The 13,508-nt window shown below is 36.5% G+C and overlaps 1 protein-coding gene across 5 annotated transcripts in view; it reads left to right on the top strand.

Moving 5' to 3' along the window:
• atcayb (ATCAY kinesin light chain interacting caytaxin b) overlaps positions 1 to 13,508 on the top strand; it is a 27,169-nt gene extending 13,661 nt beyond the window's left edge. For 4 of the 5 annotated variants that reach the window (XM_030160765.1, XM_030160764.1, XM_030160762.1 and 1 more), the window contains 9 exons: positions 1,202 to 1,360; positions 3,313 to 3,415; positions 5,841 to 5,972; positions 6,533 to 6,619; positions 6,901 to 6,999; positions 9,122 to 9,157; positions 9,254 to 9,298; positions 10,557 to 10,603; positions 13,230 to 13,508. In XM_030160765.1, coding sequence (XP_030016625.1) covers positions 1,202 to 1,360; positions 3,313 to 3,415; positions 5,841 to 5,972; positions 6,533 to 6,619; positions 6,901 to 6,999; positions 9,122 to 9,157; positions 9,254 to 9,298; positions 10,557 to 10,596 — 701 coding nt within the window. In that variant the 3' untranslated portion in view covers positions 10,597 to 10,603; positions 13,230 to 13,508. Of the gene's footprint in view, positions 1 to 1,201; positions 1,361 to 3,312; positions 3,416 to 5,840; positions 5,973 to 6,532; positions 6,620 to 6,900; positions 7,000 to 9,121; positions 9,158 to 9,253; positions 9,315 to 10,556; positions 10,604 to 13,229 lie in introns of all 5 variants that reach the window. The other variant, XR_003937944.1, reaches the window with a different exon arrangement.

Raw genomic sequence — 13,508 nt, 5'->3', positions numbered from 1 at the left:
GAAAATTTGAATAACGTTAACAACTTCAAATGTCTTAAAAATAAGTACACCTTTAACAATATTATGCCTCAGTTTATCATTTGCACATGTTCATTACAACTTACAGATCACAGTGGATCTACAAATACACAAAACATTCAGTACCAGGCAGAGTATTGGTCAAATTGCATTTATTTATCTTAAGAAATTTCATGTTGTTCATATATGTTCCACTTCTTCATATTTTTTGTGAAAGGATAGTTTGTAAACAAAGGGAAAAATTTGGAGTTCATAGGTTACTATGATAGTATTTTACTGGTCTGATCCAATTCAGATCATATTGGTCTGAATTAGGAACCTGAACTAAAATGATTTTAACATCCTAGACTGTAAATATCTCAGTGGAATTTTTGCAAATGCCATGCCATGGGCCGGATCGGACCCTTTGGCGGCCTGGATATTTGGCACTGTGGCATAGTACTGTAATTTGTTGTTAGCTAGGGTAAGGTCAAATTTATTTATGTAGCACATTTAAAACCACGCAAAGTGCCCAAAGTACTGTACAAAGATATAGGTAAAAAGAGAAGATACAATAAAACTAGTAAAAAAAAAATATAGAACATAAGATATACTAAAACTGATAAAAACAGATACACAATGATAGCAGCATCTAAAAACACAACCAGAAGTTAAAACAAATTAAAGTCACACACTTGTATTAAAAGCCAGTGTAAATAGGTGTGTCTTTAAAAGAGATTTAAAATGCTCAGTAGACTGTGCACATGTGATTTGTTTGGTCTGAGTGTTGCAGAGCCTCAAACCTGAACAGAAAAGGCTCTGACGCCTTTAGTCTTTAGATGGGTTTGTTCTACATCTAAAATCAGGCGATTTGAGGATGGTGTTTCTCTATCCAGAGTGCCCGCAGTTAACAGCTCTGAAAGGTATGGGGGTGCAAACCATTCAGACACTTGTTATATAATTTTTTTTTCTTCAAAAAATCCTTGTTATATTATTTTATTACAACAGGTAACCAACACAAGCATGCAAATGACACAGAAATATATTGTACAAATATTGTACTACTGTTGTTCCTCTCACCCCTCCACTTATTCCTAGTTTAATTGTGATAGTTCTGAATTAATACTCTCATGACCCTAATGGCTTCATGTTACATCATACAGTACGTGTTAAGATAATAACCAGGACTTTACCTTGTTTCCAGATGACACTCCAGTGGCCACTGCCAAGCGTCTTCCAGGTGAAAGTGAGGAGGAGAGAGACTCGTCTGGTCGTCTATGGCGAACGGTGATCATTGGTGATCAGGAGCAAAGGATCGACATGCAGGTCATCAGGCCGTACCTGAGGGTGGTCACGCACGGAGGTCAGTGAGGGTCATGAGTGAGTCTGTGTGCTTTGAACAACAGAACTCAGGGTTATATGTTGTGTCCTATACATATACTGCCTTCACATGCTAACAGCAAGATAATCCTTTCCACTTGTGAATTACAGATTACCAGTGTGTTGTGTTCAGGTGCTTTTGATGTCATAGTGAAATGAAAAATGGTAGACACACAATTTATCATGGACTGCTTTTTTTTCTTTTTTTTTTAAACAAATGTGTACGCTATAAATGCGCAAAATCGTCAGCTAACAGCAGCAGAGCGTTAATGAAATCATTGTTTAGCATTTGTGATGAATCCCTCGTTGCTCTCTGCCATGTTGAAAAGGTCAAAGGTTATTTTCATCTCTGCAGCTCGTGTCTCAAAATTTTTTCCCAGTTCCCCAGTGGAAAATAATTTGTGGGGGGGTGTTCATGTGCAATTTTCGAGTTTGTAAGAAGTATTTACCATATTCCCATGGCAGGATTAGTCCCAAATGAAAATGACACTGAGGTTTATCCACTAAAAGATTATAATAGACCTTAATTTGTGCAAATTTAAGCAAGATAGATTACGCTTCTTTTGTCCAAGTGGACTATTGGGATATTTTGCAAGCCATTAATTTCGGTGGTTAAAGGTTAAATCTGTCTCAGTGTTAACTGGGAGATCTTATTCAAATGTGTCATATTTGATGACATTTAGCTGTGAAGTTGCTGATGTAGATCTTCTGAATACAAACAGAACTAGAAAAGTACAGACCTCTGCCAAGGCAGGTCAGTCTCCCTTCGTCACCATTATTAATCATTAATCAATTAATCAATTAATCAATTAATTAATTAATTAATTAATTAATTAATTAATTAATGTAACTTAATTAATTTAATTTAATTTAATTAATTTAAAATTAATTAATTAATTAATTAATTAATTAATCAATCAATCATTTGTTCCTTGTGCCAGTATCAACATTTTCTGAAAATTTCATCAAAATCCATCCATAACTTTTTGAGTTATCTTGCTAACAGACAGACAGACAAACAAACAAACCCTGATGAAGACATAAAAAATTACTGAAACACATCTTCAGTTTGTCCATTCAAATCAGATCAATTACCAGTTCCCCCAAAAAGTACAGGTGCATATCCAAGTATATCCTACACCTAAAAATATACATGTACTTGCATCCATAGACCTATAACACATCTGAAACAACACTCAGACCATTAGTGAATTCAGTCCTTAGAGGAAATGCATTTGTTTCAGAAGACAAGAAAAAAATGTACCTTCGTTATAGTCTCCAGTCATGCTGCTTTAACTAAGATCTCATAATATAGGGTGTTAGATTTAGGGGACTTTAAGATATAGTGATCAGTGTATAATCAGCTAAAAATAACAATCCTGTGTGTTTTTGTTACTATAGAATGAGTTTGTGTCTACAGAGGGACTGGATTCCTGAGTCCACTATATTGTTTCTAAAGTAGCTCAAAACCAGACTTCCTCTTCTTTTTTTACATTTTACATTCTTAAGATATGGTAACATCTTCTCTAATGTTTGAATGTGAACTAGATCCCTTATCCCTTTAACTAAGATGCCCAGAAGAGAAAAAACAACCAACGCTCTAAAGAGGATCAGCAGCAGCCGTAAGGGAGGCTGAGGTGGAATGTAATCAGCAGCTTCACTTCAAGATGTCACTAAAGATGACACACACTAAACCTTTGACATACATAGTACACTTTATGGAAATGTATTTTGCATTTACAAATACATGTTTTACTTTATGGCATGGAACTACACACGAGCACAGGCTGGATGTTTGTTGTTTTCTGATTTCTTTACCAACACATCGGTGATATTGCAGTCAGTGATACTGTATGATTGGTTAATGTCATAATGCATGTTTAACAAAGCCATTTAGCTTTGTGGTAAATATCCTGCCTCTGTGTCCTCTCTCAGGGTATTACGGTGAGGGTCTGAATGCCATCATAGTGTTTGCAGCCTGTTACCTTCCAGACAGCAGCTGTGAGGACTACACGTATATCATGGAGAACCTCTTTCTGTAAGGCCCATTCTGAGTCTTATGAACCTTAATATGCCATGCTAGGAATCTCTAAAGAGCATGACTCTTATTCGCTCCACTCTCAAGGCTATGGATACGCTGCATTTGACATGCACATAGAACATTTGATATTTGATAAAAAAATAAAAAAAAAAACACGAATCAGAGTTAAATTCCTCATAGGAATTCATTTTACACTGAATATGAGGCAGGAACAAAGTAAACTGTGTCACAGGATTCCATTATAAATGAGGCCTTGTTGTGCTGCAGAGACACGGACAAATATTTTCCTCCACACGTAAGCATCGTGACCAGGTGTCCTACATATTGAGACAATGTCCTACATTTTACTTTAAAAGCAGATGCTGGTCATCCAAATGTATCACAAAATACAGAACAGATTTTCATAAAATAAAATAATAAAAAAAACACTTTTTTTAATAGAATGTCCTTTGCTGTGGTCTGGTTATTTTCTTTTTTTATGTAAAGCTATAAACCTCATGTCCCCTCCAGAGGACAGAAAAATGGGGTCTCAGGAGACTAAATTTCATCTGTCCATCAGAGTGAAATCTGGGATTAACCCATAAAGACCCAAACATCCACCAGCAACCAAAATCATGCACTGATGTAAAATGTAAAATAACTGCTGATCCACAAATCCTATCAATACATGTAAATAACTGGTGTAAAATACAGTTATTCATCTTTTCATGGTCATCACATATGACCCATTTGGACATTCAGAGACTCTGTAGTTACCATGGAAACACTGTCATCTTCTACAACATTGATTCACCAGTAAAACACATGGAGTTGGATCAATGACAGTGGATGGACACACAGGGTTTATGTTCAGTTAATGATAGATTTGCTGAGAAAATCACTTTTTCTTCAGCTTTCTCTGTTTTTCATATAATAACCCTCAACTTTAATCAGAGCTTTAATGAACATCTACATGATCTGTAAATTTAATATAGGAAAGTATGTGCTTTTCACTGAATAAAACACAAAATACAGAGTATAATATAAGAAAGAAATGGTGATGAATCACTTAAAAAAGGTAAAATTTGGACAGATATCCATTTGGGAACTAAAGTACAAAAGTAGCATTGGGTCTTTATGGGTTAAGACTAACTAATAGTTATCAAGCTTCAGTGTTCCTTCAACATTCAATTTACTATTACCTTCATAGGATATATATATTAAATTAAAACATTTTCAAACTTTTCTAACTGGACGCTTCAGACCAAGAATCTCCCCCATCATAAAAATGAAGCTACCTTTAACTTTTCAACATGATTACCACTTCTACTGTCAGTGGTCAGAATGTTGCAGCTCATTAGTGTATATTGTTGCATTTAATTGCTGTTTCTATTGAATAGCGTTTGTTTCTTGTATTAATCCAAAGAACAATACAGTCTCCTTATTGGTCCACACATGCACACACATTTAATATGTTGCATTCTGTCTTTTGCTCTTATTACTTATTGTTACTCTCTTATTACTATTATGCATTAACCTTTCAGACATTTATGGAGTTGCTACTTAGATTTTTTCATATGTAAACTGACAATGAGCATAACAACTGAAAAGGCATCTTTTCTTTGCTTCCTTTAGGCTATTTATTTGGCAAGCTTCATTCCAATCAAGTGTATTTGTGGAATCTTTGACATGCTGAACGCCAAACCTGTAACCTGTATACTCTGTTATCAGTGTTTCAACTTAGATATTTTCTCAAAATCTTCTTTCTCTCTGCATTGGTAACATGTCTTTCACAAACACACTCTTTCTCCACATTTGGTTTGTTAAGATGTGCTCACCCTGTCTGTGAGGACACATGCTTGTTTGTTAGAATGCTGACATAAGTTAACCCATAAAGGCCCAGTGCTTCTTTTGTGGCAGTTTCCAAATGAATTCTTCTCTCTAGTTACTCTTTCTTTAGCGATTTATCACCATTTATTATATTATCCGCTGTATTTAGCATTTTTTCCAAAGAAAATCTCGTATTTTCTTATAATTAATTTACTAATCATGTAGATGTTCATAAAAGCTCAGATTAAAGTTGAGGGTTATCATATCAGAAACAGAGAAAACTAGGAAAAAAGTGACTTTTTCAGCAAAAATATGAACAAACTGCACATAAATACAAATGTGTCCATCCACTGTCATTTATTAAACTCCATGGGATGACCATGAAAAGATGACAAACTGTATTTTACCTGAATTATTTCAACATATTGATAGGATTAGTGTTTCAGAAGTTATTAAACATGATATTTGCAGCTAGTGTCTATTTTGGGTCTTTACAGTTAAATCATGTTTTATTCATTTCATTTTTATATTTTTTTCAGTGAAATTTAAATGCAGAAAAGTCCCTTTCCCGTTCTGTTTTGCAGATGTGCTTTTGTTTGTGTCTGCTCATCAGGTATGTTGTAAGCAGCCTGGAGCTGCTGGTGGCAGAAGATTACATGATCATCTACCTGAATGGAGCCACTCCCCGCAGGAAGATGCCAGGCATCAGCTGGCTCAAGAGGTGCTACCAGATGATCGATAGGAAGTAAGATGGAAATATCAAGCTTTTACTTTAGTAGTTGTGACAAAATGGGCAAAAATTGCACAAGTTTTCATAATCAGAGATGGTAGTTGTCCATGCGTTCTTTAGTCAAGTAGAAGTACAAAAAATGAAAGCACTGATTCAACTTTGTTAACGCAGTAAAGAAGGTTTTGTTTTTATGTGAACTGAACTTTACATGCACAGCATATTAATACAATGCAAAGACTAATAAAATAGCATTACAACACCATTCTCCACAATCCAGTATTAAATTAAGGTTTTGTCTTGTCTTTTACAGTGGTTTCATCATGTTGTGTTTTTATGCTATAAGCACAAATGCATGTGTCTTAATCTTCTAATGTATTTTATGTTGTTTTACCTGGTTACACTATTTGTAACTGTTTAGTAAATATATGCAGAACAAAATAAAGACATTTTTGTAAAAATCTGGAGAGAAAATGAAAAAATTAAAATGATGTATAGAAATCGGCCAACTCCACCCAAATACAGTAATATAGTAATATTTGTATTTTAACTCTTTTCACTCTGATCATCCTCTACAGACTGAGAAAGAATCTAAAATGTCTGGTCATTGCTCACCCAACGTGGTTTATCAGGACTGTCCTGGCCATCTCCAGACCTTTCATCAGGTGAGGATGTGTTCAGTGTTCCTCATTTCTCATTCATGGATTGATGCCTTCTCTAAACACATCTAAGAAGCAAAAAGAGAATAAAGAATCACGGAAATGATATAGAATGGTGTAGACCTACACAACATTACAGGATTCTTGTGTAATGACAGATGGAGAACTGTGTGTTATGTAAAAGCTGGCACACTGACACATACACTATGTTATTGAAATACTGAAACAGTTTGTAGTCTAGACTCAGGAGGATCAGTGACAGTCATTGCTTCTGATCATCTTCACAGTGTGAAGTTCCTGGATAAGATCCGTTACGTGCAGACGCTGGAGGAACTGAGCCAGATAATCCCGATGGAGCATGTGCAGATCCCAGAGTGTGTGCTGCAGTAAGTCCTCTGAGCCACCAGGGGTCACTGTTGAAACATTTTAGGTTTCTGTTTGGTACACAGCTGGACTTACAACAGGTAGAAAAAGAATTTAAGAAGTTTATTCCCAAAAATAAGTAAATGTAAGTGTGTGTGTGTGTGTGTGTGTGTGTGTGTGTGTGTGTGTGTGTGTGTGTGTGTGTGTGTGTGTGTGTGTGTGTGTGTGTGTGTGTACAGTACATATATATAAACTATATTAAACACAATTAGAACAGGGGATCAGTCTGATATTTACATCTCAGGTCAGATAGAAGCTCTAACGTCTGCTGGGTCTATATTACAGCTCACTACCTGCTGAATTTCAGTTTATTTAATCAAACATTTTTTTCTTGACAGGCAGCTCCTCTGTTGTTGTTTTTAATGGGTTCCACCAACAAGACTGTAAAATTACTATATTACACTAAACCAGTGTTTTTACATTAGCTCATCTCTGACCTCCCGGGTTCCTGTAGTTCCTCCCCTTTAGTCCTAATATGGTCGCTCATGGCTCCAATCAGCCAGCAGTGTGACGGCTAAATCTCAAACTACTGGCTTCAAAACAGCATTTTAGAAACCTGTGAGCAACACCATGGTTCTTCTGTCCAATAATTACAGTCTATAATCCAGATATTAAGTATATATATATATATATTTAAAAACTAAAGTGAAACTAACCAAACCTACATTAATCTCTGAATTGTCAAATGACACCAAGAAATTTGTTCCCTCAATCTAAGCGTTTGTTAAAGATGCAATAAAAACAGACGTGGAAATAACAGTACAGCATTAAATGGAAGCGTAGTAATTTTAACAGTTTGTAGTTGTAACTACTGCACTTTAACATATATATGCAATATATACAATATTTCATTGAACACCTGTGGACACTAAAAGTTGCCTAACGCAAGACTAACGCAAAAAGGCCGAGCGGAGTTGAGTCAAGTTGAGCTGGTACCACGCAGTGGAAATGCGGTAGTCTCTAACAAATCTAACACTGTTTTAGCTCAATACCATCAGAATCTACTTTTTTGGCCAAGCTTGTGCACACAAACAAGGAATTTGCCTCCAGTTTATCATGCACTATAGAATAAATAGAATATAGAATTAAACTTTAAAAGTCTATGACAAAAATGCTGTACAAAATAGTATGAAGAACTGAAAAGTATAAAAACATTTTGTCTTTATACTTTTTCATATAAAGACAAAATAACACAAAGGCAGTAGTGCAATGTAAAGCCAAATGAATTAGCCTGAGTGCCTGGTTGAGTAGCAGAGCACTGGCACATCCGTGGAACAGGTGTCATGAAGCACACAGTACACTATACTGTTTGGGCAAAGGCTTAACAGATTTCTGAGTTTTGGTTCAGATGCAGATTGCTAACTAGCTAGTTACCTTTTCAAGCTAGTTACCTTCCACTGCCTTTACTTGTGATTGTGGCAAGAAAAGTTTGACATGTCCCCAGTTGTCCCTGTTGGACATGGTTATTACAGATGAACTCTTTCAGGTTTGTAGCGGTACATCTTATTGCAGAAGATTTGACTGATATCTCCTCAGCCACTACTTCAACAAAATCACAAAAAAGAAATGAGTAAAGCTATCATTGTATTTGCAGAAGTCAATGTAATATAAGGTAATCAAATAATGCTAAGAAATAATCAATGTGCAGGTACTTAGGTGACAATCACACAGGACTTGACTTGAAATAACATCCTGAGACTGGCTGTAAGAATACTGACATTTCAAAAATGAGACAAAGGCATAACAAAAGTGGTCTTGAGGCTGTTCTTGTGATTGATTTCAAACCAAGACTAATCACAGTGAGCTTTAGAATTCAATTCAGTTTAAATTATATGGACTAATGTCACACTATTACCTCAGAGGGCTTTACAATTTGTACATCAATCAATATCATCTGTCTTTAACCTTCAAATTGACATTTAGATGACTGTAGTGGCAGAAAAGCAGAACTTGTACCATAATATGACACTGACCTCAGAATGATTGAAAACCAAACTTGAGCAATGTATACTATTTTATTACTTTGTGCATTAGCAGAGCTGTAGGGTCTGTTGGTTTTTGACTGTTCCTCTCTGCTTATTTAAGGTATGATGATGAGAAGATAAAAGCCCAAAGGGAAAGGTGAGCAATATGCCACATTGGAAGTGATAAAAAAAAAAAAGAGTCTGCATTTTCCTGCATGTTTTAAAAAAAAAAAAATGTTTGATTAACTTACAGACTGGAACAGGAGCAGCACACCAACTCAACACTGCCTAAAGAAAGGTGACCTCATTTTGCGGTACATATATCCAGAACCATTTTAGAGAAAACAATCTACTGTGAAAAGTGCTCAGACAGCCTCATTAGCTATGGTTTACATGGATCAAAATACTCCAGTCCCATTCAAATAATTCTAATATTAGACGTAGAAACATGGAGTACTACATGCTCCTTCTGTAGATACAAACAGCTCATTATACAGTAACAAAGAACATGATTGTAATTTTAGGTGATTATTTTCACTCTAAAAAGTGTTACATTAAAAATAACTCAGATAAGCTTGTTTAGAATGAGATATGTTAGGTTTGTACATATTTGACCCAAATAGGATTATAAACCTTCGTTCTGGGTAATGGTCTATTCCCTAAAATGAAGTTAAGATAGTATATACAGTAGGGGAAAGGGCATGTAATCTCATAGAAAGTCCCTGCTCCAACCAGTGATCATAGTTGGGACCTTCTTGCTACGCAGTGACAGTGCTAACTGCTGAGCCACCATGCCGCCTCAAATTGCAGCCTGTATAAAAGTTGTGGTCTGCAAAGAATGGTGAGCCTCCAGCTCAGTGCACTGGGCCCTCAGGTCATTATTTTTAACCCAACAGGAGGTCAAAAGGTCCCAACCTGTGACCCAGGAGCCTTAATCCAGATGTCAAGTTATTAAAACATATGAGCATTTTTTTAATGAGCACCAATGAAAACATCATTTTTTTCATTGAAATAATTTTCTGCTTTTAGATCCTCCCAAATCTAACAAACTGAATCGAAGTTCTCCACCAGTGTCACAGGTTGCTTCTGTCCCTCCTGCAAAATTATCACTGAATGACCCTCCAATACTTACACTAAAAGAACATATTTATTCCAACCAGAAAAATCCCTTTATGCGTTTATGCGCATATTTGATGTTAATATTACCCTGTAGGGTTAGACATTTGTCTTCCAAGTGAAGTCGTTATATAGGTGTTTTTATTCATCATTACTGGAATATTAGGGTCCATGTAGATGTAGCTACTGACAGTGTCAGTGTTTTGTTCAATTCATATCATCATTGAATATTCTGGAAGGCAGTTAACTCTATTTGTATCAACAAAACTGCATGTGAAAAGCTCAGCAGGTCATCAATCTGTGAATTATTTGTCTTTAATTAAGTCAGAGCAACTTACGAAGCCTAATGGTTGTCACAGAAAGCATAACCTGATAGGGGCTTGATGGGTAAGCAAAATACTTATATTATCTTGTGGTTTCTCCCAAATTTTTCACTCTAGGCCAAAGTCCATGATAGCTGACGTCAGCCGTGACATCTGACATTAAGGTAAGGACTCTCATTGACATAACTGCCTCTCTGTTAGTTTTCCAATCCGGTTTGTAATGTCAGCCCACTGTAACCTATCTCTGACATACATACACCCCCCTCCCCCCCCTCCCCCCTCCCCCCTCCCCCCTCCCCCCTCCCCCCCCACACACACAACACACACACAACACACACACACACATGCACACAAATGCTTATGTAAGACACGATAAAATAAATCAGTGAAATGCTGGATACTGGCCTGTCTGGTTGCGGGGTCACTAAACAACGATCCAGGGTGTACTCCTACATCCAAGTTAAAGTTATCACCCTGAGCTGTGTACGACCATGGGAGGAGCAGCAAGATGCCTTAGACCTCAAAGGGAAAATCTGGTCCCAACAAGATGTACATCACATTATTTTCCTGATTTAGGACAAAAACACTCTACTACATTTCTGTTTATGGTTTATGTTAAGGTTGTGGAGTAAACTGCTATACACACACACACTGCAGAAAAGGTAATAAGAAGTAATCTCATTTTATTAAAGTCGATCTGAGTGTGTCTCCATGAGATGTCCCAGCTAATATTGGGCTTTAACCCGTAACAAGCTAAAACAATGCCTTGCATAATATCCCAACAAAAGAGCCAAAAATGTATTTAATCCATATGAAGTTAATATTGCCAAAGCTCCTCACTGTCCTGATGCTGTTCTACACATGACCTTTCACTTTGATGTCCAATCATTTTCTGTCATTTTCCAAGCACGTCTACTCATCCACTATTCTTGTTTGAGACCCAGCATCCATTTGAGACAAGCTGATTGGTTGATGCCTTTGTTCGTTGCCCAACAACTCTGAAGCAACAATACTGATTGTTCTGAAGAAATAAAACATTGTTTTTTTGATGTGTAATAGTCACATCCTGTGTGAAAATACTCATGGCATAAATGATGACTTGAAAACATACGAACACATGAACACATAAACACATGAAAAAAACAGATGTGTAAAGACCTTAAAGGTTCAATATGAAAAACTTGCATGTGCGTTCATGTGCACTTGTTTGTTTTGTGCTTACATCCTGCTGTCTACACACGATAACAGCCTATATACTGGTTTATGCGTAGAGGAATCTTCCTGTTTTTTCTTAGACTTTTAACTCTTTGTAGATGTTTCTTCTGCTCCTCAACAACACAAGCACTGTGTAGCACTACTAGAAAGTGAAAATTGCTTTTTGTCAAAACACAAATGTTCCCAAGCTCCAACACAAACTTAATATGAGCACATGCAAATCTTAACTATTGAACCGTAAAGAGAGAGACCACTTGTACAATTCAACTGAATGTAATTTAATACTTGTAACAAGTACTTCTGAAAGCTGCAGTGCTTAACAACTTTTTTTAAGCATAATTCATAATTCCCTTTCAGTATAGTGTGATTTATGTGGTCTTAGAGGACATGAGAAACCTGCATATACCCTTTGCATGTGTTTTTCAGAATGTAATTAATTTACTCCATGAATGAGGTTTATCAGACAGGGAGGCAGATTAAATATATCATTGCAGGTGTAATTACCGGAGGCTCTACTGCTCTTACTTTGCATCTCAACAAGGAAGCTTGGAAAAGCAGCTCCAGTTTTCCTTACCAACATGAAATGATGTCAGGTTCCTCTAAAATAATATTTAGTCTTTTGATTTGGGCCAAGAGGGTAGAGCTGCAGAGGAAGGACAACATTTTAAAGATGTAACATTTGTTCCTTGTGATTATTGCTCCTGCAGCTTTAAATGTTGACTTTTTTCTCTTGTAGTTTTTCCATTAGAGTGTATCAGTGACTTAACTTCTTGTTCTGCTTTTTTAAAAAATCTGGTCTTGTTACATTTACAAGACAGTTTGGTTATATTAGACAATTACTGGCTTCTTTTGCAGTGCACCTGCTTCTTGTTTTTTTCAACAAAAAAGAGGCTTATTTCCCATCAGTGTGGACCTCATCTCTCTGTAACAGCTCTGTAACTCAAAATATAATTGTGTGATCACTACATCTTCATTCATCAAGCCTAGTTCATTCTGACTTCTGCCAAGTCATGTTTCAGCTCTTTACATTTCTGGCTGCGTGCGAGTCCAAGTAATGTTAGCTGACACTCAAACATAATATTCCTTCCATACTCAGTATTGCATAAACATACATCTGCTCAGCTCTTTAAGTCTGGTTGCAAATAACCAATCAATGCTATTTTTAATGAGCTGAATGACCAACGTCTGACAAATTGATCTGCGTTGAACAGCTTGTCCTGAAACCAGGGGAACTACCTGCTGCAGCAGAGGATAGCAGGTTACAGTTATTTTAGAAACGTCCCCCCCTCTGCACTCCTGACCATTCCCATCGCCTTCATATATCAAAGGAGCTATCACCCGGGACTAGGGTGACATCTCAGGAATGGACACAGACACCGTCGCTCTAACCAAATGCCAGCAGAGGAAGCAGGAGAAAAATAAACCTGATATCCAGTGTCACGGTGGAATTGAGAGAATAGTCTGTAGTGACTGACACAACTCTAATTACGAGGACTATATCTGTGGAATCCAAACTGCCAGGGTAAAGGTAATAGGGACAGGTCAAGAACTAAACTCTCTTTATTTCCATTTCAGAGCTTTAAACTGAAGACCCACCAGGGATCACCATCCATTCATTAAAACGGGAGCCAGCCAAGATCATCATTACATGCTCACTGTACCGTATTTAATCTCATGACTGGATTCATTAGATGCAGGACAATCATTACTCCAAACATTTTTTTTTTTTCAATGACATGCTTGCTTAGAACAGGTCAAATTATGTATGTACCAAAGCATAAATCAGTTTCTTTGCTCCATGCATGTCAAATTAAGCTTTAGCTATTGCATGACTTTAACTATTTAAATAAAAAA

Source organism: Sphaeramia orbicularis, chromosome 17 (genome assembly GCF_902148855.1).
Source record: "Sphaeramia orbicularis chromosome 17, fSphaOr1.1, whole genome shotgun sequence".
NCBI classification, from domain to species: domain Eukaryota; kingdom Metazoa; phylum Chordata; class Actinopteri; order Kurtiformes; family Apogonidae; genus Sphaeramia; species Sphaeramia orbicularis.
The sequence above is the reverse complement of the archived record's forward strand: the minus strand, read 5'-3'. Positions and strand labels throughout refer to the sequence as shown.